The sequence below is a fragment of the Talpa europaea genome (assembly GCF_964194135.1).
Source record: "Talpa europaea genome assembly, chromosome: 1".
Taxonomy (NCBI): domain Eukaryota; kingdom Metazoa; phylum Chordata; class Mammalia; order Eulipotyphla; family Talpidae; genus Talpa; species Talpa europaea.
This window is the reverse complement of record NC_140073.1, coordinates 77,058,077-77,084,420: the sequence shown is the minus strand read 5'-3', so window position 1 is coordinate 77,084,420 and position 26,344 is coordinate 77,058,077. Positions and strand designations below refer to the sequence as shown.

Sequence of the window (26,344 nt, the reverse complement as noted above, 5' to 3'; positions counted from 1 at the left end):
TTTTTTAAAGTATTTATTTATTTATTTATTTATACAAGCACTGGGTACAGTCAGAAGCGCGGGAGGGTGAAAGAATTCACCAGAGCCAGAGCCAGAGGGGGGAGCAGAGCAGGCAGAAGGACCGAAGTACACTGCTGAGGGGAGCAGCGGGCGGCAGGAAAGGTCTGCGTGCCATGTGGGACCCTCCTCCAGTGGCCGGGGAGCAGCCGGGGATCGAACCGGCGCTGCAGAGGTTACGGGCAGCTTCGAAACCCAGCGCTCAACCGCTGCGCCACCAGGGGAGGCCCTTCAAATTTTTAAATAATTCATTTTCATAATCTTCTTTCCTTCTGACATCAGTACTTTTAAATTTTTTTAGGACTCACCAAAGTGGAATTTCTAAGACTGACTTATACAGGTTGTAAGTTTTTTTTTTTAATTTTTATTTTATATATATATATATTTTTAAAGATTTATTTATTTATGCATACAAGAACTGGGGTACAGGCCAGAGGTGTGGGGTGGTGGTGAAAGGATTCACCAGAGACAGAGTGGGAAACAGAACAGGCGGATTGACTGAAATACACTGCTGAGGGGAGCAGCGGGTGAGTCAGGAGAGGTCTGCTGTGCCATGTGGGTATCTCCCTGGCCGGGGATTGAACTCGTGCTGCAGTGGCTGCGGATAGCTTCATAGGTTGCGTCTTAACCCCTTGCGCGACCAGGGAGGCCCTTATATATTTTTTACATCATTTTTCATTTTCGTACACAAGTTGAGTTCTAATAGATAATTTTGTAGGTTGGAGCAATTCATATTCTCAGAAAGTAAGTGTTCAATGCACATCTATTTTTTTCTATATGTTTATCAGCATTGGATATTTTTTCTTTTAAATGTATGTAAATCTGATGAGAGAAAAATGCTGTCATTGTTTAATTTGTATTTCCTTTAGTTGCAGTGATGAAAGCCTTCTTTTCCTATGTTAAAGGTCTATTTAAATTTCCTCCACAGGGAATTTGTGTTATTGGATTGTTTGTCTATTTCTTGTCACTTTTAACTGTTAGAGATATTAACTTTTATGTGTGACATAAGTATTTTCTTCAAATCCCTAATTCCAAAAAAATTCATTCAGTGGAAATTTGTTTATGTAACCAAATCTTTCCATTAATGAATATGGGTCTCTACCGAGGAAAATCTCATCCACCTAGAGGTTATACAAATATTTTTCTAAATTTTCTTCTAATATATTTATAGTTTTGTTCTTATTATTCAACTTATTTGCTCAACTATTTATTGAACCCATATTATGTGCCATACCCTCTTTAAATCCTAGTGGTGATGTTTCCTAGTTGGAAAATATACACTAAACAAATGAACTTATAAATAAATAAGGCATTTCACTAGAGAATTAAAATACAGTGATATGGTGAAGTGAGGCAGGTTATTTCAAAGAGTGAAGTTAGGGAAGGCTTCCTGAGGAGATGAGATTTAAACTGATTCAGGAATAACTAATGACTGCCGGAAAGCCTGAGAAGATGCAAGTGGGTGTTGGTGAGTATGAATAAGAGCAGACAGTTGATGTGGCTAATGCATCAGGGAAGGGGAGAAGCTGTAGAGGGAAACAGACAGCAAATCATAGACACTAGCTTACCAGGTCACAACAAAGTAAATGGATTTTATTCCACATTGAAGATTTGTAGTTTGTCTGGAATTTGTTTTTATATTTAATATCTGTATATCTGTGTTCATACAAATACACAGAGACATGGAAGGCGGGAGGTAAGTAAAAGCCTTTTACCATCAATTTGAGTTATAAATTAACTTCATATTTTGCTGGTGGTAGGGTTGTAGAATCTCACCACATTTCAAACACTGTATCACCAGATGAAATAAATTTTCTGTTTAAATTAAACATATAATGAGTATATTTTTATTCCAGGGATGTAGCCACTAAGTAAAATTTTTCCAGAACTTCATTTTAGAAACATAGTCAGAGGCAGTTTATAAGTCATCTATGGAAACTACCTTTATTACTTTATGGTCACATAAAATTTTTATTAAAAAAAATGCAGAACCATAGTTGATCAGCCATTTTACTCACTAGACTTGACTCTGCAAAAAAAAACCAAAAAAAAAAAAAACCACAAAACTTTTGGTCAATTGCAAAAATTCAATCTGTCCATAAAGGGCCAATATTTGCCAAGACATCTTTTTTTTTTTTTCTTACATTTTAAATGGGCAGGTTTATTAGGAAAAGGAGAAAGAAAAGGAGAGGCACCTGCATAGACGCAGGCAGGAGTGCTGCCTGCCAAGTTATGTTAAGACTCACAAATGCTTGAAAGGTTGAGAAGCACACTTGGAAACTAACAAGAATCAAGCACCTAGCTGACCTGACCTAAAAAGAAATCAAGGTGTTATTAGGGAGTAATAGATATAGGACAGTTAAACAAACCCCAATATAAACTGCTTTCCTTTTCATATCTGTTATCTCTAAAACGCTTATAGATCTAACACCTGCTTCTCTGTGCTTGGAGGAGGGTGAACAGGAAGGGTGCATATGCAAAGCATTGGTCAGAAATGCTTTGGCAGGATATATATTTGAAGGCTCTGCACAGCTCAGGAAGGTTGAGCCACCACAGTAGTACAGAGCCTGACCAATGTGGCATGTAGCAAGCAGGAAGTAGAAGGGGTCTTAAGCAAGCGAAGTGTTTGGGTAGACCAAATTGAGGAACAAGAACAGATGACACTTCCAATGAGAAGCTTCCAAATGCTTCTCAAGGTCATGGCCTTTATAGACAAAGGATAGTACTGACTATATGAAAGAGATTATGGTAGAAGCTTTCCTCATGTCTATAAAAGAGACCTAGCACTGCACTGAGCTTCATACAGGAATGTAATAAGCAAGTGAAGGTTAAAGAGCCTCGTAAACCAAAAGGTGAAAACTGGCAGCCCATAGGTCGGATATAGTTACCAACAGATAAAAATACAGATCTGACTTCCCTTGAAAAAAGGGAGACTCTGGCAATACCAGGCCTGCATTCTTGCTTAACAGTTTTTTGCAGACTTCTGTTGGGATGTGGTTTCTCCACATTGCCATTTCCTCCTCATGGTCCTCTTCAATCATAATGCCACCTGCTAATCCCCGGGAGCATTCCAGTTTACCATCCTTGATGTAACTACTTTCCTGCACACCCACCCAAGGCCAGAACATAAGCAGCCAAGTAAGGTCCACCAGCATGGGCTTCCTCAGTGACCTGCTCAAGTACTCTGTCTTTAGACAGACTCCTCATTCTGTAGCTGCTGGAAACAGCCATTTGCTCTGTCCTAAACAAGCCATATCCCTCTTCTGTCAAGCCAATTTTGGACATATGTTCTCCCATATGATCTTAAACACCTTAATAGAGGAAATGGATATTAAGAATGACAGTCTAGAATCTTCTCCTAAGAAATAGGGAAAAGACCAATAATGTATCCGAACAAAGAACCAATTCTGTCAGCCTTCTACTTGGTACAATACTGCAGAAAGCATCCCTTGTGGATTCTTTACTTTTTGTAACTGTGTATATGCAGGACACTAACTGATGATGATGATGCCCTTAAAGGTTTCTCCTCTGCACTTATAGATTCCATCTGGATGCTTCTTCTCACATATTTATTTCCCTGGACTCCAGTGTACAGGTTGTAAGATCATTCACTCCCCTTTTCACTTTGTGGAATTCCCAAACAAGCACCCATATTTTCTCACTTAGACATTATTGATGGCTTCCAAGTTGCTTTTACCCTAAACTTTAAAGTGCTTAGAGAAGTCTATAAATCCATGAATTGTTTCATTCTTCCTTACCTCTCAGGATTCACCTCCCATTGCATCTTCTCTGGCTCACTTCACTTAGACCACTTGGGTCTCGCAATTTGTTGAAGAAATTAAGCTCTTTTATACCTCTGGTCCATGATATTTGCTGTTCCTTCTTCCTGGAGGGTTTCTTTTCTTCCTCAGCCTTTCCCCTAATCTCCTACTATCCTTCAGAACCTAGTTCCTAATTGCCACTTTGTCAACAATGATTTCTCCATCTTCTGCCTCTCTGCCATTCTTTGAGTCCTCCTACCCATTTCTCAGTAACTCTTGGTCTCTTGCTCTCTATTGCTCTTCAAACAGTTCATGTTTCCTCACTAAACTGTCAGCTCTATGAGAGCCGATTTTAGTTTGTGCTCAGTGAATATTCAGTGTCTGCATAATCCCTGCCATGGTAGTGAGCAATACTTATATGCCAAAAAAAGTGAAAACTCTGTATTCCATTCCCAGACCAGTCTAAAACCACATTATCTGATCTTTTGGAGTGAAGAAGACATTCTTTTTTAGGAAAAATGTTTTTATTTTAGCCTCACATGAGTAAACCTACCAAGGTTTATGAGAAGATTAGTTTGGTGAAGAGGCAAATTATTCACCTTTAAGTTCCCCAGGTGGGATCCCAGATAATCACCAGGTAACTTGGTAGAAAAGCAAATGACCAGGCCCCACTCCGTACCACGTAACCAGAAAACTCTTTAACAAGTCTTGCAGATCATTCTGATGCACACTTCAATTTGAAAACCATTGTCCTAGGAGATCCTGTTTTTTTTAATTAAAATTTTGGCTTTCAATCTATAACCCTGTTAGTAGATACTGGACCCCAACTCCAGAGGCAAACCTTTGTCATCTTCCAAAAGCCCGAATAAAAGCCTATTTGTGTAGAACGCACTATGCAGAATATTCCCAGGGGGTTGCCTTCCTTGAGGGCTAAGGCCTAGTCTGTGGGGTGGGGGGGAGGTGGGTGCTACAATTTAAACGTTGTAACACTACCGATATGCACTACTGCAACAATGCACACGTGTAACTGAGCAAAACCTTCACACAAAGGCAGAATGGTCATGGTGCAAGCCTTTGTTCATGGGTCCACGACTGCTCATCCCCATGTATATCGCTCCTTTCCATTCAAAATGCAGTCACTCAAGTTCCCAGCATTGTGAGCTGCTGACAATGTTTTCAATTAGGCCGTTTTCCCCGGGCCTCTGGAAAAGACTTTTGCGGTAGCGGAAGCAGTTCCACTCCTTCCTCAATCTAGCGGAGAAGTCACTGAAACTAGAACCCCCTCCCAGCCTCAGAAGCAGAACTGGAGGCTCGGGCTGGCTTCCCCGCCCCAACCTCCTCGGAAAACCCGAAGTGGACTCCACGGACGCCGGGAAGGGAGCGGCGGCTGCGGGCCGCGCCTCACCGCGCATGCGCCCTGCCCCTCCCGCCCGGAGCCGGAAGGGGGAGCGCTGGCGACCTGGGCCCGTCCTGGCCGGGGCGTCGGCACCGGCGGCCATCTTGGCTTCCCCGGGAAAGGCGGCGTGAGGGGAGAAGTTGTAGGGTGGGGGCAGGAGCGAGGAGGAGGGGAGAGGCAGGGGGAGGAGGCCGCGGCGGGGCAGGGCGGGGACTGCCTGCCGGCCTGGGTTGCGGAAGTGGGAGCCGCCGGCCGAGCTGCCGTCTCGTCTCTGCTGCTTCGCTTCCCGGCTCCCCGCGGACGGACAGGGCGGCGCGGCCGCGGATGGTCAGATAGCTCCTCCGTCCCGCCGCCCATCTCTGGCCGCACGCAGCACGGAGCAGACGGCGGCAGCGGCAGCAGCAGGCGAGGGGGAAGATGGCGGGACGGCTGCCGGCCTGTGTGGTGGACTGTGGCACGGGGTAAGGGGCTGCCGGGCGGGGGTGGGGAAACTGAGGCGGCGGGAGGAAAATGGCGGGGCGGGGAGGAGGTCGCGGGATGAATGGGCCGGCGCGATGCCGCCGCCGCGGTGTCAGCGTCCGCGCCCGGCCGGGCTGGGAGGGGTGGGGCACGGAGCCGGAGCCGAGCCGGGGCCTCCGCGGTCCCCCGGCGTCAGCCTCTGCGGCCGGGCGCGGGGCGCGGGGCCGAGGAACCCCTGGGGAGCGGCTCCCCGGGGCGCTCGCTCGCTCGCGGCCCTTCCCCCACGGCGGGGGCAGCTCCGCCCGGGGGCGCGGGGACCGTCGCCGCCTCGGGCCCGCGGTGGCTGGGGGGTGCTCCCCTGGGCCGGCGCCCCGGCTCCGCTCCCCCTCCGCGCGCCGGCGGGTGGGGGCGCCGCGGGGACCCGGCCGGGGCGCGGGGAAGGAGAAGCGCCCGGGGAGGCCGGGCGAGCTCGGGTGACACCGCGCGCCCGGGTGTGGGCGGGGAGGGGGGAGAAGCCTCGGAAACCGGGGACCTGCGTCGGGGCTCGCCTTGGACCACCCACCTCCTCTTCCTTTCCGGCTTCCCTGTCTTTTCCATCGCCCCCCGCATTTTGACCGGCGACCCAAGTCCCATTTTAGTCGGGGAGATGTCATGTGTTACCTCTCGGCCTGAGAAAGTCCCCCAGTGAGCAAGCGCGCTGCAACTTCCTCGGTTTTGTCAAAGCCGCTTCCTGCTCTCGGGCTTTTATCGCCTTATAAGGTAGTTTTTCGTTTGCAACCTGAACGCATCTTATTAGAACTTTCAAAATTAAGCGTGTTTGAGGCTGGCTGAATGACTGGGCTGGGGGTCAGGTTCTGTGAATTTAGAAAAAGGGGTGGTGTCCCCGCAGAGGTCGGGAACTGGGGCGCGCCCAGGAAGCAGCTGCTTGGTCCACCTGGGTGCCTGGAGGAGGAGGAGGCTGGCGGGAGGGAAAGAGGGGATGCCCGTCCTTTTCGGGGAGTTGCTGGTCGTCGATGTGTTGTGTCATTTACTGAAATGGAGAAAGGAATGGAAGGGACCGCTCCTTTGGTGGTCATAGGAATTTTGCCGAGTTACAGGACGATTTGTATTTACATAGGAAGTACTTTAATGTAGAATGACTGCTCTATGCTGAAATATGGAAAGGCTTTTTTTTTTTTTTTTTTTCCTGGTCCTGTGGTGATGTATTATTACCTCTGGAATCCCCAAAACACTGTAATTTGGGAGAGGAGGGATTTGAGAGGTGAACTGCCTGCCTTCACTCCCCACCCCCTGATTCAGCAGAGAAGGGTTACTTAAAGGAAGGTGTGCCCCTCACTATTGGCTCTCTGTAAAATTTCTCTAATGTTCATGCTCATAACTTTATGTTGGTGTTGCAATTGCTAGAACTTCAGCCATGCACAGGTGACAGACAACTGGTTTGTTAAATATTTTCCCCTTGGGAAATGCCAGCCTTGTTTAGCCTTGAAACTCCTGTATTACTTATTTTATTTTCTTGATGGACAGTTTAAACTTGATTTTTCCTTAAAGTCTCATTTCTCTGAACTAGTGTTTTTTCCCCTTCCCTGCTTAGTTTAATTGATGAGTAGTTTTGTGTTTAGTGTCAGTTTTTAAATTAGATTTGGCCTGAGAAGGCATTTTCAAGTGTTTTATTAAAGTAAAAAATACTGCTACTTCTTTAATATCTCATGCTTTAGAAATTACTTGATGGTCAATAAAATTAGTGTATATAATTGTCTCTAATAAACAACAGGGTAACATCTTAAAAAGGTGTTACTTTTTCTCACTTTGTTTTTCCCCTTTTGAAATCCAGTTTTGGTATTTTTTAATTAGTATATTAGGTGTTTCATTGAGGTTTGTATTTTTTAATTAGTATATTAGGTGTCTCATTGAGGTTAGCTGTCCTTAGTGACCTTTTCTCTTAAAACTTGTGAAGAGACCAAGAGGTGTGGGGAAAGGGGTTCAGGAATTATTTTTAATATTTCAGTTACATTACATTAGTTTTGCCTTACTAGGAGAGGTTGTCACCTTGACACTCATTGTAATTTGAATGAAACTGGTTAGGATTCACTGTTGTTGCCTCACTTTCTTTAATTCTCTCTCACAATATGAAATTACACCTTTAGAAATTCATTTATTTTAATCTTTAAAAGATTTTTTGGTCTTTTATTGCCTGTAAATGTTATACCTTAGAAAGTTATACCTTCCTTTTTGGTCTTTTATTGCCTGTAAATGTTATACCTTAGAAAGTTATACCTTCCTTTTTTTTAAGCACATAATGGAAAACTCATTGAGATTGGGCCTTTGATAAGAATCTCTGAGTAAGACCTTGATCCAGAGGTTTGTATGCAGAACATTGTGGTCCTCAGATGAAAAAGATGTCCCTATAGTTTGTGCATTGCTTTGTGCTTTAGAGAATGCATTCGTGTGGCTGTCGTTACCCACGTAATGTTTAAAAATTACAACCTTGAATCAGTTTGTTCATTCTATTTCACTGTATAAGTTAGGCAGAGGTGACCTTAAAAAATTGCTTATCCCCGAATCTTGGTGGTCTTAGATAAGAGGAAACATGAAGCTTAATTCCCAAATTTAAAAAGAGAGATCCTCCAGTAAAGATCCTTTATCTCACCATAAGACAGCGAATCAAGGTCAGGTCATAAAAGAAAATAACTCCTTTTGAAAAAAATTTTCAAAGAAACACTTCCTTCATGTTTGTAGCCATATCGATGTACTTTTCTTTGGTCGTATTGCAGTAGTACCATAGAATGAATATTTGGGTACAGACTTTCTCATCGCGCTGGTTGCTTAAGAACAAAATTACAGAATTAAAAATTCAAATCCAAAATGGTAAGAAAATCACTTTTTTAAAAAGCATTTTTAAAAACATTGAACACTTGTAGAATGATTATCCTCATACCTTTTTTGTATGTCTTCACTCAAATTTCTTCAAAATGCAAGCCAAATAAAGGAACTCTTATGTGCTTATTATTATGTTGTAGCTTGGTCACAGAGCTTTACATTGTGAAATTTCCTTTTCTCCTTTATGTCCAGTGACCGTCCGTCCCCCCCCCCACCCCCCCCACCCCCGTAAATACTGCACTGGTAATTTTCATTGATTGTGATAGAAGTTATTAATATTCTTACTATAGAACTCCTGGATATATTTATTTATTTATTTATTTTTCTGGATATATTTAGATTGAGAATGAATTAAGGAATTTCCCTAATTGAGTTAAATTTCTTAGCAATCTTAAAATGCAAAGATAAATTTGCTGGAGTCAGTGGATGAGAACCTTATTTTTTCAGTCCTGTGGTCAGTTCTACCAGTTAGTACAGATAGAACGATCTTGTTTGAGAACAGTGCAGAGGAGTGGAGTGGGTGGGGGGGAAATATAAAGTGGGAAGTTCATGTTTTTTACATTAATTCTGTTCATAAGATTTAATAAGTGCTGTTTCTCTAGCTATTTCCAGGGGAAGAAACATTCAGAGTATGTTGTTGTTACTTAAAACATTCATTAAATTTCTTACTCCTTCATGGGTCATATTGTGTATGCTGTTTGAAGTAAGCATAGCAGATACGATGTTATTGACAAGTCAGATTCTTACTTAGACTTACCTAAAATCTTTCCCTTTCCTTTCCTGCCAATCTCTTTTCTTGCCTGCCAGTATTATGTTGAAATACTGACTTTGGAGTGTGCATATATTGCAGCTAATGAGCTTTCCAGCCTTATTGTAAAACACAGTTCAGAAAGTTTATTTTTAAGCACTGGAGAAAAGAGCCACTGGTGGAAGACCTGCTGGCCAGGCTTTTTGTTTACTTTATCTTATTTAATCTTGTGACAGCTACAGCTATTTTTACTTCTTTTGTAAATGAGAAAATAGGATTAGAAATGTAAGGTACTTTCTTAATGTCATAGGTACCAGTGGTGGGAGCTATTTGGGTTTTAGTTTTTCAATATCTAAATCCTGTGTTCTTTCTATTACGCAGAGGACTCCAGAGCCCCTTGTCAGAACTATGCATTTGCTTTATTTTTAGTAGTAAAGTTAACTATTCTTTTTAAAGGTAATGCTATTAAAAAAAAAAAATCCTAACCTTGTGTATGTCATTCAGTTAATTAGAGAAAACTTCTGTGCAAATCTTTCTGACTTTATTTCTGGACATGGGGATTTCGAGACAATTTCCTTGTTATTTTGCTTAAACTTCATCTAGAAAAATTTGCTTTCTAAGATATATCAGGAAACACTACCAACTAGCATTTATTATGAATTATGTGACATGCCTTGTGGTGAATTCTTTGTATTATCTCATTTACTTTCCATATCACCTGAGACATACTATCTCCTTTTTATAGAAAAAAAAATTTGAGTTTAAAGAAGTTAAAATACTTGTCCAGAGTTTTGTAGCAAATAAGAATGGTAGAAATATAATACTGTGTAGTAGTAGTCTTCTTCCTTAGAGCATGAATTTTTGACAGTTTTGAGTCCTTTGGATTTTTTTTTGAAAGATTTATTTATGTGTACAAGAACTGAGGTACAGACCAAAGGTGTGGGGGATTCACCAGAGACAGAGTGGAGAACAGAACAGGCAAAACTGACTGAAATAAACTGCTGAAGGGAGCAGCAGGCAAGGCAGAAGAGGTCTCCTGCTCCATGTGGGTAGCTCCCTGGCTGGCCTGGGGATTGAACTCTTGCTGCAGAGTCTGGATAGCTTCACAGTGCTGTGCTTCTTGCACCACCAGGGAGGCCCATTTGGATTTTTTGAGCAAATTATATATGATGTTATAAAGTCAGCAATATTACTAACTTAAGGATTACTTGCAGTAGTAGGAAAAAGAGGTTTTGTCAAGTCAAGGTTTATTTGTACTTAGCGGCAGGTATTTTTGGTATTTTAAGAAAACGTATAAGACAGTTTGCCTTCAAGAATGTTAATGAGATGAGTTAAAAATAATTTTTAAAATTGAATATGCTAGAAGACTACATTAATCAAATGTTAAGGTATATACTTTTCCATTAGTAGTAACTAATTCTGCAGGTTCTAAGGAAAGAAAAAAGTATTATGGTCAGAAAGAATCAAGCAAGTTTTAGTGAAGGTAGGATTTGAACTATCCTTTTAAGATTTTGGATGGCTATAGGGAAAGGAAAAGCATATTCAGAAAGGGGAGAGTCAGTAGCAGCTTCTTGTGTTTAGACTTCCTGGCTTGTGTTGTAACACTGTACCCTACCTTATGAATTGAACAGGCTACCTAGATTATATGAAGAGGGACTAATATTTATTGAGAACTTACTGTGTACCAGGTGCTCATTATATGTCAGAGTTTTGATTGAAAAGATTTTAAAAGATACTTGTTAGGGAATAAAAATCCTCCAGTAGAATAGTAAAGAGTTGAAAATAGGCCTTTTAACTACTTGCAGATGGAATGCGGTAAGATCAGATGTAGAAGAGGTAATTTGAAGTTAATGAAGTTATGGGGCTTAGTGCATAGTAGGAACTCAGATCTTTGTTAAATAAATGAACAAGAATTATGGTATGGGTGTTTTTTCTAACTGCATCAGAAATACCCCCAAAACTAGTGACTCAGAATCTGAAATATTGAACCTAGGTGTATTTCACTGTACTTCCTGGGTGATTTTTAAGCAGTCCTCTTAGTATCAGCCTTGAAAAAATTCTGAAATAGAATATTGACTATGGGAATAGATTAGAAAAGATTAATTTGGGAAAGACTGCAGTGATAGTATTTTGTATTGTTTATGGTTAGCAAGGACTTTTTGCTTTTGAGTTTAAGTTCTGCCACATACTATCTGTATGACTTTGTAATTTCAAACTCTGCACATCTTATTTTTCCCATCTGTAATTTAGAGATGATGTTATCTACATATGGGTGACCTTTTTTTTTTTTTTTTCTTTTTTAGATAATGCCTGAAAATGGTTCAGCACAGTATTGTATTTGGCATATAGCAAGTGCTCAATACATTGTATTTATTACAGGTATCCCTTGGCTCCCCTTTTATTGAATTAGAGTTCTTAAGGAAAGGAACACAGACCTACAGTGCTTTTCCTACCACATTTCTTTGCACAATCAAAATGTTTTTATTGATTGGAGAGATGGAGGTTGAACCACATACCTAGGATTTGGCAATTGATTCTAGCGGATTGTAAATAGCCATCAGTGAAGGTTTAAGTTTGTGAGCTTGAGTGGACAGTAAAAGAATGATAAAAGTGGAGTTTATAACTGAGTTTGGAATGGTGATCTAGAGGAAGCCAAAATTATAGGCAACTTCAGAAATGAAAGTGGAGATTTGGCAATTAGCTTTAAATGAAACCCAGCATACTGAGAATTTAAAGAGAGAACAAAACGATTGAACTTTCCTTCTTTAAAAAATACGTGAGGGCCTCCCCTGGTGGTGCAGGTGGTTGAGCACAGCGCTGTGACGTTGTCCAAAGCCTCTGCAGTGCAGCAGGTTCGATCCTGGACGGCCAGCAAGGGTCCCACATGACGCAGCAGACCTCTCCTGTCTCGCCCGCTGCTCCCCTCAGCAGTGTGTTTTGTCAGTCTGCCTGTTCTGTTTCCTGTTCTGTCTCTGGTGAATCCTCTCACCCTCCCGCGCATCTGGCCTATACCCCAGTTCTTGTATAAATAAATCTTTAAAAAAATTAAAAAAAAAGTATGTGATCTGACTTCTTGAGCTTTACCTTGAGAAGAAGGAATGATGCACATTGTTTAAAGTGATAAGTGATCTGCTGTGCTAATAGCCAATTTTCTACCTCCACCCACTTTTTAAAAGGCAAAATCCTTAGGAGAGAAGTGTAGCTCCTGGTAGGGCTAAATTTTCCTCCACAGTATTCTGCCTGTCCATCATGCTTCCCCTCTTCCTGGTGGAAGCAGCTAAATGCTTAGACTAGAACAGAAATGTGGAATGTTTAAAATGTAGCTTTAAGTAATATGTTTTGTGAAACAAAATTCTGCTGAAATAAAGGCATTTGACTGCTCACAATTCATTCTTTTGGAACTTGTCATCTCTTTTACAGAACTGATCTGTAAGTAGCCACTGGTACAGAGTGGCAAGAAAAATGAATGGCAAGAACTTGTAGTTAAGTAATTATAATACACATTAGCATGGTTTATAGCTTCCCAAACACTTATAAATTTATGAGTTACTAAGTAACAGTGCAAGATTGGGTGAGGTTATTGGATTAATTTTTGAATTTGGTTTTTCAAAACAGGATAGACATTAATGTTACCTTTTGTGCTGGTTATGTTACAGCTTTATGTAGGACTTCATATCATAAAATATATAAATGATACTTACATAACTGCCTAATATAACAGTAAAGGTAAATTGATGTCCTTATTTTTCGAAGGACTATTTTGTGAAATTTTAATAATTTTCTTTCAAAGCCTTTCCAAACTGTTGATTTAAGCTCAAGTCATTCTTCCATGCTCTTTGCAGCCATGAAAAGGAAGTACCTTGAATTTGTGTAGTCTGATAGATTCTTTTACCCTTCTTTGGCCTTTTCTCTTCTTTGCCCCAACACATCTTTAAAGGGTATCTTTAAAACTTTCAGTTGTCCTATTTAGTGTGAATGGGTGGGGAGGGAAGGTTGTTAAAAGGAGGATAAAAATCTTAAAAAGAGGATTTAAGATGAAAAATGTCCTACAGTTTAGAGTTGGTTTTAAAACTGTAGAAATACAAAATAATTTTTTAAAGATTTATTTTATTTATTTGTGCATGCAAGAACTGGGGTATAGGCCAGAACTGCGGTATGGGTTGGTGGGTGGGTGTGTGTGTGTGAGAGAGAGGATTCACCAGAGACAGTGGGGAGCAGAAGAAGCGGATTGATTGAAATATGCTGCTGAGGGGAGCAGAGGGCAAGACCAGAAGAGATCTACTGCGCCATGTGACTTATCTCCCTGGCCGGGATTGAACTTGTGCTGCAGAGGCCATGGACAGCTTCACAGCGCTGTGGCTCAACCCCTTGCGCCACTAGGGGGGCCCAGAACTGCTACTTTTTAGTAAAATACAAAATATATAGAGGTCCTAATGACCAATCCACTGATTTGATTAACCCGAAACACATGCAAGTTAAATGATAGAATTATTTATTAGCTATTTGAATATTGCATAGTCATATCTAATATGATAAAACTGAAAATTACTGGTTAATTCTGGATAGCTCAATTAAGTCAATGATGTTTAATTATGTTGATCTTCAAAATGAAGACATATGTATTTCTGAAGCTGCAATTTGAAAATGAATAATTGATGTATTAAAAAGTCATTTCTCATTAATTACTCTATAAAAACAGAAATGAGACAGTTGAACTTAAAAGTAAGCAGAACTTAGCAATAGAGGACTATAAGGACTATAAAAAAGAAATTTTTTTATTAGACTTCAGGGAACTTAATATTTAGTATTTGATGCTGAAAATAATTACTGTATAGATTAAGGAGAACACCTGGGTTACCAGAAAGTGGATTTTTTTTTTTTCTAAAATAGATTTAGAGTTTATGGTGAATCTGCATGCATGTTATCTAAATAACACAGAGTTGAATAAAAGCTTACATATTTTTCTGTTTGAAAGTATTTCAAAATTTTGTTTTGTAATCAAAAAAGGTGAACAGATTTAAGCTCAAGTCATTCTTCCATGCTCTTTGCAGCCATGAAAAGGAAAGAGAATTTTTGGGACTTTAAGCCCCTGCCCTTTCTTGATTAATTTGTTACTCATATAAAAAACGAGTTGAGAATTTTATTGCTTACAAAATGCTTTTCAAGAATTTTGGAAATCTGTCTTTTAAGAATGCTTTTTCCCCCTTGTGCAACTATAGGGTAAAGTCATTCCCTATTGCCATTGTAAATACAGGTGAATGATCTGCCCTGCTTGTTGTCAGGAAAGTTATTTAATCTAAACTTCGATTATTTTCAAAAGTGAAACAGGATTTAAAATTCATCAAAAGACTGTGAGAGGTAGAAATGAGAAAAATGTAACTTGTGGCTCTCTATCAGTTAGAAATCCTAGATGCAAGCAAAATAACTAGCTAATATAAGCAAATTAAAAAAAAAAGGAATTATTGAAAGAATATGGTGTATATCGCACAATTGACAGGAAGCCTGGGAACCTGGTTTAGTAAAGCAAAGGGGAAACCAGTCAACAAAAAGTCTGACACCGAAATCATGGTGCAGGAAGTCTGTAGCATGCTGCAGCTATACACTAGCAACATGCATTATAAGCTTACTCTGCATCTTGTAGTCATTCAGTTAAGATCAAGAGTTTTGACCTGGGCCTCCCCATAGACACAGGGGGTTTAAGTGTTAGCGTTGTAAGCTGTTGGCAGCCACTGGCTAACCCTCATGGCGTGGCACAGCAGACCTTTCCTGTCTCGCCCTCTGCTCCCCTCAGCCTCTGCTCCCCTCAGCGGTGTATTTCAGTCAGTCTGCCTGTTCTGCTCCCCACTTTGTTTCTGGTAAATACTCTCATCCCCTGCATCTCTGGCCTACACCCCAGCACTTGTGTGCATAAATAAATACATCTTAAAAAAAAAAAAAAGTTCTGACCTAAACTCTGATTTAGACATAGATTTTGTGTTGTTTGGTAACTGACAGAAGTGGATTGGTCAGTATTAGTGAAGAGATATTTTGCCTCTAACAAGACTTAGTCTTTTGTGGGTCCTCCTTAGAATAGTCATGGAATTCAATTCTGAATATCCATTGTTAAGGGAAGAAAGGGTAATGACAAAATATATTGCCCATTTTTCTTTATGTTGCCTTAAATTCCTTATTTTATCTTGATGACTGCTTGCTCTATTACTAACAGTTTGAATTAACACATTCTTTTCCAAAACCCTTGTGAGTTTCACATTTAAATATGTAAAAGAGAAGTTTATTTATTTTTAAATAATTGATGATGGTGTGAGTAATTTTGAAGTTATGGAGTATTTTGGAAATAAGGTCATATTTGATAAGTGGTGATATGGCAGGCTGTTTCTTAAAAGTTTTTTTTTTTTAAGATTTATTTTTATTTATGCACATAAGAACTGGGGTCTAGGCCAGAGGTGTGGGGGAGGGGATGAGATGATTCACTAAAGCAAAGTGGAGAACAGAACAGACCAATGTACTGAAATACACCTCAAGGGGAGCAGCCAGCAGGACAGGAGAGGTCTGCTGCTCCATGTGGGTTAGATTCCTCTTTAGGGATGGAACTCATACCTGCAGTGACTGATGATAGCTTGATAGTGCTGAGCCTTTAACTCCTGCATCACCAGGGAGGCCCAAAAGTTTGTTTTTTTTTTTTTTTTTTCTTCAATAGTAAGCCTGCATTATAATTGAAATAATTAGTTTCACTCATTTTCCTCCCCTGAAGATACTGGCATGCACATAAATAGGAAGGGAGGAAATAGCTTATACTTTTAGTTGGTTTATAGTTGAAAAAATTGGTTTTCATTATATATTTAGTAAGTATTATCTATGCAAAGTAATACTTTCACAATACTTTGTTGTGGGGATTATAAGGATGCATAGGAAATGGTGACTTTAGTAAACTCACATGTACGCAAATAATTTTAACGATATGATAAATGATGTGAAAGGCTTCCCAGCGGAAAGGTAATAACTGAAGTAGGCCTAAGGATGAGTAAAGTGTTCATAAGCAGAAATAAGACTGGTTTACCTGGCAAGAGATTGGTGTTGGGAAGAAAAGTAAGGTGGGAAAAGTAGTTGAATTTGGATGTATAGGCTTGATATGGTGAAGTGTTTGATATGGCACAGGGAAGTAAAGAATCTGATATATGCTGGGTGTTCAGTAAATGCTTTTTGAGGTGAATTAAATTAAGAAGATAAGTTGGAAATAGATTATGGAGGTCTATAAGTTCTTCAGTGGAAATAGGAAATGTATTTGATGACTTTGTAAGGGAAAAAGGATGTCCTAAAGCTAATTCCATATAGGCTTTATGGACTCCACCCCCACCCAAAGCCAAAGCCAAAGACACTGGGAACTCCAAATCCCATCACCACCAAAGGGAAGGTGGCTGGGACCTGAGGGTGGGGTTAAGCAGCCAGGTTGATATAAAGGCAGACACGTGGGCTTTGGGGGACCCCCCATTTTGGCTCTCCGCCAGCTCGCAGCTTCCAGCCAGCTCTGAGAGTGACTTTGGGTTTCCAGGTCGTGGGATCGGGTAGGACGCATTAAAGACTTTATTTCCTATTTTCTCCCTGAGTTGTACATTTTCCTTATTTCCTTTTCCCTTGTAAATAAACCTTTTATTAACCTTTTGTGTGTGTCTGTAGTGGAGTAGTAATAAGTCCCTTGTAAGCGCGCGGGTGAGGACCCACAGCCAGGAACCCGTTCAATATCGGGGCTGCTCTATAACAACTTCACTATGGTGAATTGTGAGGATGAAAATAATAGCCAGCAGTTAATCTAATTCGTACTGTGTGCTAGACACTTTGCATATAGTAATTTGATACCTAAGCCTGTCTATGAGGTATGTGCATCCATAAAATAGAGCATAATACTCTTTTTTTATGAATGAAACAGTGACAAGGAGATTGTGTAAATTACTTGGTGAAGATCACATAACCAGCATGATAAACTGTACTGTTATTTTTTTCTATGGTTTTACGTTACGCGTAACTTCTCATGTCTCAGAGAAGAGAGACAATACAAAAGAATACATTTTCAAGGCTGATACAGATATTTGACTCCACTGTTTCTTTGAAGTAGTTTCCTCTCTGATCTGCAGTCTCCTGATAACTGAACACAAGATAGGACATCCATTTTCCAGAGTTAGGAAAAAGGTTAAGAGATACTATATAAGGGCCTTCCTGGTGGCGCTGGTGGTTGAGCGCCGCACTGTGAAGCTGTCCACAGCCTCTGCAGCACGGGTTCAATCCCTGCTGGCTGGCGTGAATCCCACACGGTGCAGCAGACTTCTCCTGTCTCGCCTGCTGCTCCCCTCAGCAGTGTATTTCATCAGTCGGCCTGTTCTGTTCCCTGCTCTGTCTCTGGTTGGTAAATCCTCTCACTGTCCTGCACATCTGGCCTGTACCCTGGTTCTTGTATAAATAAATCTCTTAAAAAAAAGATACTATAAGCATATAGTAAAATAATTGGCATAGAGTAAACAATTTTAATGGCAGTTATAGTATAATTGATACATAAGAACATTGAAATAAATCTATTACTTATGTGAGAGAGGAAAACATTTCCCTTCTGGGTCTTTGGGGTAACAACTAAATTGACGTAAGAAAGATTAACAGGAGGAAACATTTAATTTGGAACATACTAGACCCTCCAAATTATTAGAGCCCCCAAAATGACTATAAGTAGGTAGCTTTTATACCTTGTAGGCAAAGAAATAATAACTGACAAATAAGAATTGGTAAAACAAAGGGCTTGGAGTCATAGATTAGTGAAGAAATATAGTTTATTTTTACAAACTTCCTGTCTCTGGTGATAAGGATACCTTTTCTCTTTCTGAAACAGAGAGGGTAACTTTCACATAGGGAATTTATCTCCTGCTTTCAAAATGGGTGGCCTTCTTTAACAAGCTGACTGTTGATATTATGTAAGCGTTGTGGTATTTGGAGGATAATTTATGAAGGAGCTGAATTTGATCAAATCCTGGAAAAATATAAATAGAATATGAGAGATGGAAGGGAAGAAAGACTATCCATGTAAACTAAGTTGAAAGCTCTTGTGATCACGGGATATCTTTTTTGTTCATCCTCTTCAAGTTATGGCCACATGGACAGTATTTAATAAAACCCAATGAATATTTTATTGATGAAGGGAAGTCAGAAAGGAGTGGAGGTTCCACTTAGATTACTAAATTGAGATGTTTCTTTTGGGAGCTTTGGGACAGCAAATAGTTTACATTTATTTATTTATATTGTATCTCATTTCAGAAGGATTTTAAGTGTGGCAGTGTGGTTTGGAATTAATTTGATGGGCAGTAGATTGTATAGATCATTAAGCAAAAGATTGATAAAGGTATGCAGTTAGTCTGAGTCTAGTATTTTGTTTTATACAGCTCTATTGGGGTATAAATATACACCACAAAAAATGTGTAATTGAGTGATTTTTAGTATATTCACAAGATTGTGTAACAGTCTCCACAATTTTAGGATATTTCATTACCCGAAAAAGAAACCTCATACCCATTAACTGTCAGCTCTCCATTCTCCCTATCCTCAACTCCTGGAAATCACTAATTTTCTACCTGTTCTCATGGATTTTTCTATTCTGGTCTTTTCATATAAATGGCATCGTATAGTTTGTGTGTCCATTTGTGACTGATTTCTTTCATAGGGCAAGTACTGAGTTCTGTAATCTATGTCTTTAATGGTGGACAGTTGGACTGGTGTGGTAGCAAAGAGAGTGGGAAAACATTGACAAGAGTTTGAAAGAATAATTACAGGAATGGATATAGTAAAAATGAAGTCCTGTGGCTAAAGGGAATAAATCTACGGAAGGAACTATTTATTGACTGAATATTTAGTAAGTACTATCTATCGGCTATTAACTTTTTTTTTTTAAAGATTTATTTATTTATGCATACAAGAACTGGGGTAGGGCCTCCCCGGTGGCGCAGCGGTTGAGCGCTGGGTTGCGAAGCTGCCCGCAGCCTCTGCGGTGCTGGTTCAATCCCCGGCTGCTCCCCGGCCACCGGAGGAGGGTCCCACATGGTGTGCAGACCTCTCCTGCCGCCCGCTGCTCCCCTCAGCAGTGTACTTCGGTCCTTCTGCCTGCTCTGCTGCCCGCTCTGGCTCTGGTGAATTCTCTCGCCCTCCCGCGCTTCTGACTGTACCCAGTGCATGTATAAACCAAACAAACAAATAATAAATAAATAAATAAATAAATAAGGCATGCCTCTAGAAAATTAAAAAAAAAAAAAAAAAGAACTGGGGTACAGGCCAGAGGTGTGGGGCAGGGGGAGTGAGAAGATAGACCAGAGACAGAGTGGGGAGCAGAACAGGCAGATCTACTGAAATACACTGCTGAGGGGAGCAGCAGGCAAAACAGGAGAGGTCTACTGTGCCATGTGGGTAGCTCCCTGGCTGGGCTTCATAGGTTGCATCTTAACCCCTTGTACCACCAGGGAGGCCCTCCACTATTACCTTTTTAATCCTCATGACAGCCTCCTGAATTCAAGTTGTTTTTGTTTTTAGATTTATTTTTATACAAGAACTGGGGTACAGGCCAGAGGTATGGGAGGGTGAGAGGATTCACCAGACAGACCGGGGAGCAGAACAGGGACATGGACCGAAATACACTGCTGAGGGGAGCAGCAGGCATAACAGGAGAGGTCTGCCACGCCATGTGGGTTTTTCCCCGGCCGGATGGGAATCGAACATGCCCTGCAGAGGCTGCAGACAACTTCACAGCGCTGCGCTCAACCCTCCACACCACTAGGGAGGCCCTGAATTCAAGTTTTATTCTTTATCCATTAGGAATAAAGTCTATGGTTACTTTCTAATAATGGTGAAACAAGCATTTCACTTTTTTTTTTTTTTTTTAAATTCTAATGTCCATGTTCTTTCCTCCTGCTTGTATGGAGTTGCATGTTAAATTTGAGACCTAAAAGGACTGGAAGAATGTTGTTTCTCCAGATTCTTCCACTCAGTTGTCTATCAGTCTTTTTTTGTGTCAGGTTAAATACTGACTTTTATGTAATGAGAATTATATTAGAGGGGATTAAATACACTTTTATTTATTTTTTGTTTGTTTGGGGTTTTTTTTTTGTTTTTTTGTGGGACCCTCGCTGGTGGCCGGGGAACAAACCGGTGCTGCAGAGGCTACGGGCAACCTCGCAGCCCAGCCCTCAACCGCTGCGCCACCAGGGGAGGCCCTATTTTATTTTTAAAGGTTTATTTATGCATATAAAAACTGGGGTGTGGGGCCTCCCTGGTGGCGCAGCGGTTGAGCACTAGGTTGCGAAGCTGCCCGCGGCCTCTGTGGCGCCGGTTCGATCCCCGGTTGCTCCCCGGCCACCGGAGGAGGGTCCCACATGGCGCGCAGACCTCTCCTGCCGCCCGCTGCTCCCCTCAGCAGTGTACTTCGGTCCTTCTGCCTGCTCTGCTCCCCGCTCTGGCTCTGGTGAATTCTCTCACCCTCCCACGCTTCTTATTGTACCCAGTGCATGTATAAACAAAACAAACAAAACAAGTAAATAAAAATCATAAATAAATAAAAAAAAACATGCCTCTTAAAAAAAATTAAAAAAAAAAATTAAAAAAAAAAAAACTGGGGTGTGGGCCACAGGTGTGGGGAGATGAGAAGATTCACCAGAGACAGAGTGGGGCGCAGAAGAGGAGTCTGCTGAAATACACTTTTTTTTTTTTTTAAAGATTTCTTTATTTATTTATACGAGCACTGGGTACAGTCAGGAGCGTGGGAGGGTGAGAGAATTCACCAGAGCCAGAGCGGGGAGCAGAGCAGGCAGACGGACCGAAGTACACTGCTGAGGGGAGCAGCGGGCGGCAAGAGAGTTCTGCGCGCCATGCGGGACCCTCCTCCGTTGGCCAAGGAGCAGCCGGGGATCGAACCGGCGCTGCAGAAGCTGCGGGCAGCTTCGCAACCCAGCGCTCAACCGCTGCGCCACCGGGGAGGCCCTGAAATACACTTTTAAGGGTAGCAGTGGGCGAGACAGGAGAGGTCTCCTGTGCCATGTGGGTTATCTCCTGGCTGGGAATGGAACTCAAATTGCAGTGGCTGGCTATCATTTGCTAGCGCTTTGTTAACACCTGGGCCACCAAGGAGGTCCCTGAATACGCTTTTTAGACAATTACTAGTTATCTTTATAGCTAATAATCCCTTTGAATTAGCCATTGCATTTTTGCTCTAAACATTCCTGACACTAGAAGTCAAAGAAAAGTAGCTGAGAATTGGGTATTATAAAGGAAAGCATTGTGGTTCCTTTGCAGGCCTCCCTTTTCATTTAAAATTTGATAATTACATTCTTATTATATAACTACCTTCTCTGCTGTGCTTTGATGATATGGTAGTGGTAAAATTGATTATATTGAGGTAGATGCCTTTATGTTAGTGGTTGTTAATACCAAGAAATTTTGGAAAAAGGATTGCACAAGATCATTAAGATTCATTTCATCCTAAAGTTCTAGGGCATGTTATTGACTTTGTTAGATGGCTTAACATTGTTGAAGCTTTGAAAGTTAAAATTCTAGTTCCATTGCTACATAGGCTGTAGATATACTCTGTGTTCAATGTCATAACCTCAGTATATGCTTGTTATTTTTCTGAAATGATTTTCATTATAGTTATTTGTAATTCCAGTTTCTTTTTGAAATGTGCCAATTTTTTTTGAAGATTTTGTGCCCATTTAGTGGTTTAGTATCAGTAACACATTGGAATCTTCAGATAGCCTTTTGTTGTGAGATGTTTTTCATAACAAAGAAATAGAGGCATTTTATTAAGTAAAAATACGGGCCTCCCCGTTGGTGCAGCGGTTGAGCGCTGTGCTGTGAAGCTGCCTGCGGCCTCTGTAACACCGGTTCTATCCCCGGCCGGCTGGCGAGGGTCCCACATGGCGCGCAGACCTCTCCTGCCACACCCGCTGCTCCCCTCAGCAGTGTAATTCGACAGTCTGCCTGCTCTGCTCCCTGCTCTGGCTCTGATGAATTCTCTCACCCTCCCGTGCTTCTGACTGTACCCAGTGCTTGTATAAATAAATAAATAAATCTTTAAAAAAAAATACTCATTGACAACTACATACTTTAAGTCAACATTTGAATTTGTAGTTAAAAATAATATTTAATACGAGAGATGTTTTTATATATTAAGCACAAGCTGATTTTATTAAAACCATTATTTCCATAACTGAATTTCTTTTAGAAAACTATAATAATATGTAACAAATGCCTATTTTTATTGGAATTATTACCTGCTAACATTCTGTTGTGATTATTTCATCTCCTTGATTTTTAAAGTGAACAATATTTATGACTATTCTCAAATCCACTTTTTCTCTGGAGATAATCATAACCATGATAGACTAACAACTTCTTGTATAAAACTTTTTTTTTAAAACCATTCATTTATGTCAGTCCAGGCATGCTTTTATTTCCACTAATACTTTTCTAGTCACCAAGTCTTTGATAACTTCAAAAATGCTTTTCATATCTCTTCTTTACTATATTCCCTTGTCCAAATCCTTTCCCCATCTTGCTAGTCAATATCAGCATTGTAGATTTTTTATATGGGGAGATTTTCTGTTTATCTTTTTTCCTTGGTGTGTAATATTTTGTCCTTATGTGTTCCCTAAACTTAGGTTTAGATAGCATAATTTTGATTGTACCGTTTTGCTTTCCCACTAGCATTGTTGTTAAGGGCTCCCAAACTCTACGTTCTCACTGATCTTTGTTGTCTTCTGCTTTTTATTTTTGGTAATAGCCATCCTATTGGGTACTAAGTGGTATCTCATTTTGGTTTTGATTTGCATATCCTTTAATAATGATGCTGAGCATTTTTTTGTGTGCTTATTGGCCTTTTACATCTTTGGAGAAATGTCTATTTTCGTTCCTGCCCATATTTTAATTGAATTTTCTGGTTGGTGAGTAGGAGTCCTTTATATGCTGAATATTAACTCTTTATCAGATATATGATTTACAAGTATTTTTCTCCCTTTCTATGCCTCTGCACTCTTTAGTTAATGTCCTTTTTTGCACAAAAGTTAATTTTGATGTTCAATTTATTCTTTTTGTTGTTGCCTGTGCTTTTAGTGTCATGCAAAAAGCCATTGCCAAATCCTCTAAGAATTTTTTTTTAATGTTCTTAATGTGTTGAGGTAATTTTTATATGTGGCAGTGTAAGATAAAGATTCTTCTTTTATGTACAAATATATACTTTTCTCATCACCATTTGTTGAAAAGACTATCCTTTCCTCATTTGAATGGTTATGGCATGGCATGCTACTTAAAAATCACTTGACCATATACAGGAGGGTTTATTTCTGGATTCTGTTCCTTTTTTTTTTTTTAAAGATTTATTTATTCATACAAGGACCGGGGTATAGGCCAGATACACGGGAGGGCGAGAGGATTCACCAGAGACAGAGTGGGGAACAGAACAGGCAGACTGACGAAATACACTGCTGAGGGGAGCAGCAGGCAAGGCAGGGAAGATCTGCGCCATGTGGGTTGCTACCTGGCCAGGGATTGAACTTGTGCTGCAGTGGCTGTGGATAGCTTCATAGGTTGCGTCTTAACCCCTTGTGCCACCAGGGAGGCCCTAAAAGAGCCAGTGTTTTAAGAGTTAAATTCTTAGTTTGTCATCTAGCATTTTACTCTTTCTCCACTACAGAAAATTTGACATTTTTGAGGGTCCAGTTTAACACAGCAAGTCATTTGTAGATTTTAGGGTATGACTACTTCTATTTGTGGATTTTATTTCATACTACAGACATTATTTTTGAGCCAGGAGCCACATTAATTTTAGAGGCTAAACAAATTTTAAAGTTAACCTTAAAGATTGGTGGAAATAATCATGTTCTTTGATAGTAATCAAATGCAGTAATTTAGTGGTCTGTATCAAGTGTATACAGATTTGACAGGATTTTGTTGTTTGGAATATTATTGAAATTTTATTTTTTCCCAAGCCACACATGCCCATCTGCCTCCCTGTTCTATCCCCTTTGCCTTCTACCCGATTCCCTCTGTTAACCATTATTTCTTTTTGCCAAGTCAAAGCTATTTCTTCTATTGTTTCTATGTACTTGTTTTTGGGGTAGTTATATTTTGTAGATGAGTAACACCATTGAAATCTGTCTTTCACTTTTGGCTGATCTCAGTCAGGATAGTCACCTCAAGATCTGTCCATTTGATCCCACATTTTGTCTTCTTAGCTGTGTAATATTCCACAGAATATCTGCTCCACAGTTTTTCTACTCATTCATCTTTTGAAAGGTACTTGGTTTGATTCCATGATTTGGCAGTTGTAAACATAGTGCTACTGTGTACATAGGTGTAGATATCTTTTTGTATTAGGTTTTTCCTGTTATTTGGAAAAATAACAGGAATATACTTAATAGCTGATATTATGGGGTCAAATGGAATTTCTATTTTTATTTTCTTGAGAAATCTCCATACTATTTTCCACAGAGGCTATGCCAGCTCCAATGTGTTATTTCTGTTCTTTTTCCCAAATCTTTTTTAAATTGAAGGCCATAGAATATTAATATACTTGGCTATTGTCCCTCAAATTTAGAAAATTATTATTTTGGTATGTTACACATGTAGAAATGACAAGCTATGATACGTTTATACGGTTGCTCTACTATGTATAGTTATTTTGAGTTTTGGGGAAGAGCTTACCTGTTTTGGTTGCGCATTAGCTGCTTTTGTAACAGGGTGGTCTCCAGGAAAGGGGGAGGTTTCAGGTTTCCTGCAGAGAGAGAAGAAGCTGCAGAGGAGACTGAAGCAGGAAGCAGGATGGAGAGCCAGGAGACCTGGAGGAGGCACATGGAGCCGAGAGATACTTGAAGAAACTATACTTGTCTTTTGTTCGTGGACTGGGTGACAGACCCGTGGGGAGGTGACAATGGCGGATTTTGTGTCTTCCCATGAGGGCAGTGGAGGCTGTGAAGCTTCAGGATTCTGCGCAGGAGGGGCCTTGACACTCAGAGGACTTTGTCCTGATGTGTTTAAGGTGTTTAACAAATGATACTCCTCTTCTTCTAACTCTGCCCTCTTGCAGTCCTCTTGGGAAGGGGAAAGTTTATCCCTTTTCCGTGCCATCAGCCAAGCCTCTGCCACAACCACTTTATGGAGGGCAGCCTGTATCTGGTCCTGCATACTTTTAAAAGCTGACTCAAAACAGTTTTTATCCCTCATATTCTTAATAGATAAATCAAGAGTCTCAATTTGTTGTTGCATATTCTCAATAGGTGTAGTAGAACATCTAGCCCTCAGAGAAGTAACAGTGTAAGCAGTGGCACTTGTGTGAGCATGCACACACACCCACTCTCTCTCTCTCTCTCTCTACCAGAAAAACAGCCCCAAAGCAGGGATGGCTTGCAAACCACCCACATATGAATACAAAAGTAAAATCATGTGCCATATACCAGGTTTTTATCAAATTATTTATGTTTATACAACTGGTGGTAATATTTAACGGGAAAAGGCTACTGAAAGTCAAGGCTGGAAAAAAGCTGAAAGAACTCAAGCTAGGGAGAAAACTGCTTAAGCTCATTGCTGAAACACACCCAAACTGAGACAAAGAATTTTTTTTTTTTACCCTTCAAAAGTTCCATCAATAGGAATCTGTTGAGGCCTTTCTCCCCTGTTTTTTAGAAAGTTTCTGTAGATACCAAGCAATTGAAGTATACAATATTACAAGGTGACAATCACCACTGACAGTTTACATACATGTCAAGCACTGAGAGGTTTTATACACGTTTAGAAAACCAATGTTAACATTTCTGTACATGTCAAAGTTTTACCATTTTCCCAAGTGACAATGCTTCTTCCTTCTAGTTGTACTGTACTAAGTAAGCCAAATAGGACAAATTCATCTAATGCCTTTCCCAGGAGGAAAGGGATTAACTTTGTGGAGTGTCTCAGGAGCTCTACTGAGGTTCCACAAAATTTCCTTAGATCAACTAAATGACAGGCTACCAAATTTTTACTTGACTTTAGATTTCT

At 40.4% G+C, this 26,344-nt stretch overlaps 1 protein-coding gene across 7 annotated transcripts in view; it reads left to right on the top strand.

Moving 5' to 3' along the window:
- Positions 1 to 5,631: 5,631 nt before the first annotated feature.
- ACTR3 (actin related protein 3) overlaps positions 5,632 to 26,344 on the top strand; it is a gene marked incomplete at both ends in the record, with an annotated part of 56,255 nt that continues 35,542 nt past the window's right edge. For all 7 annotated transcript variants that reach the window (XM_084227674.1, XM_084227672.1, XM_084227676.1 and 4 more), the window contains one exon: positions 5,632 to 5,675. In XM_084227674.1, coding sequence (XP_084083800.1) covers positions 5,632 to 5,675 — 44 coding nt within the window. The remainder of the gene's footprint in view (positions 5,676 to 26,344) is intronic.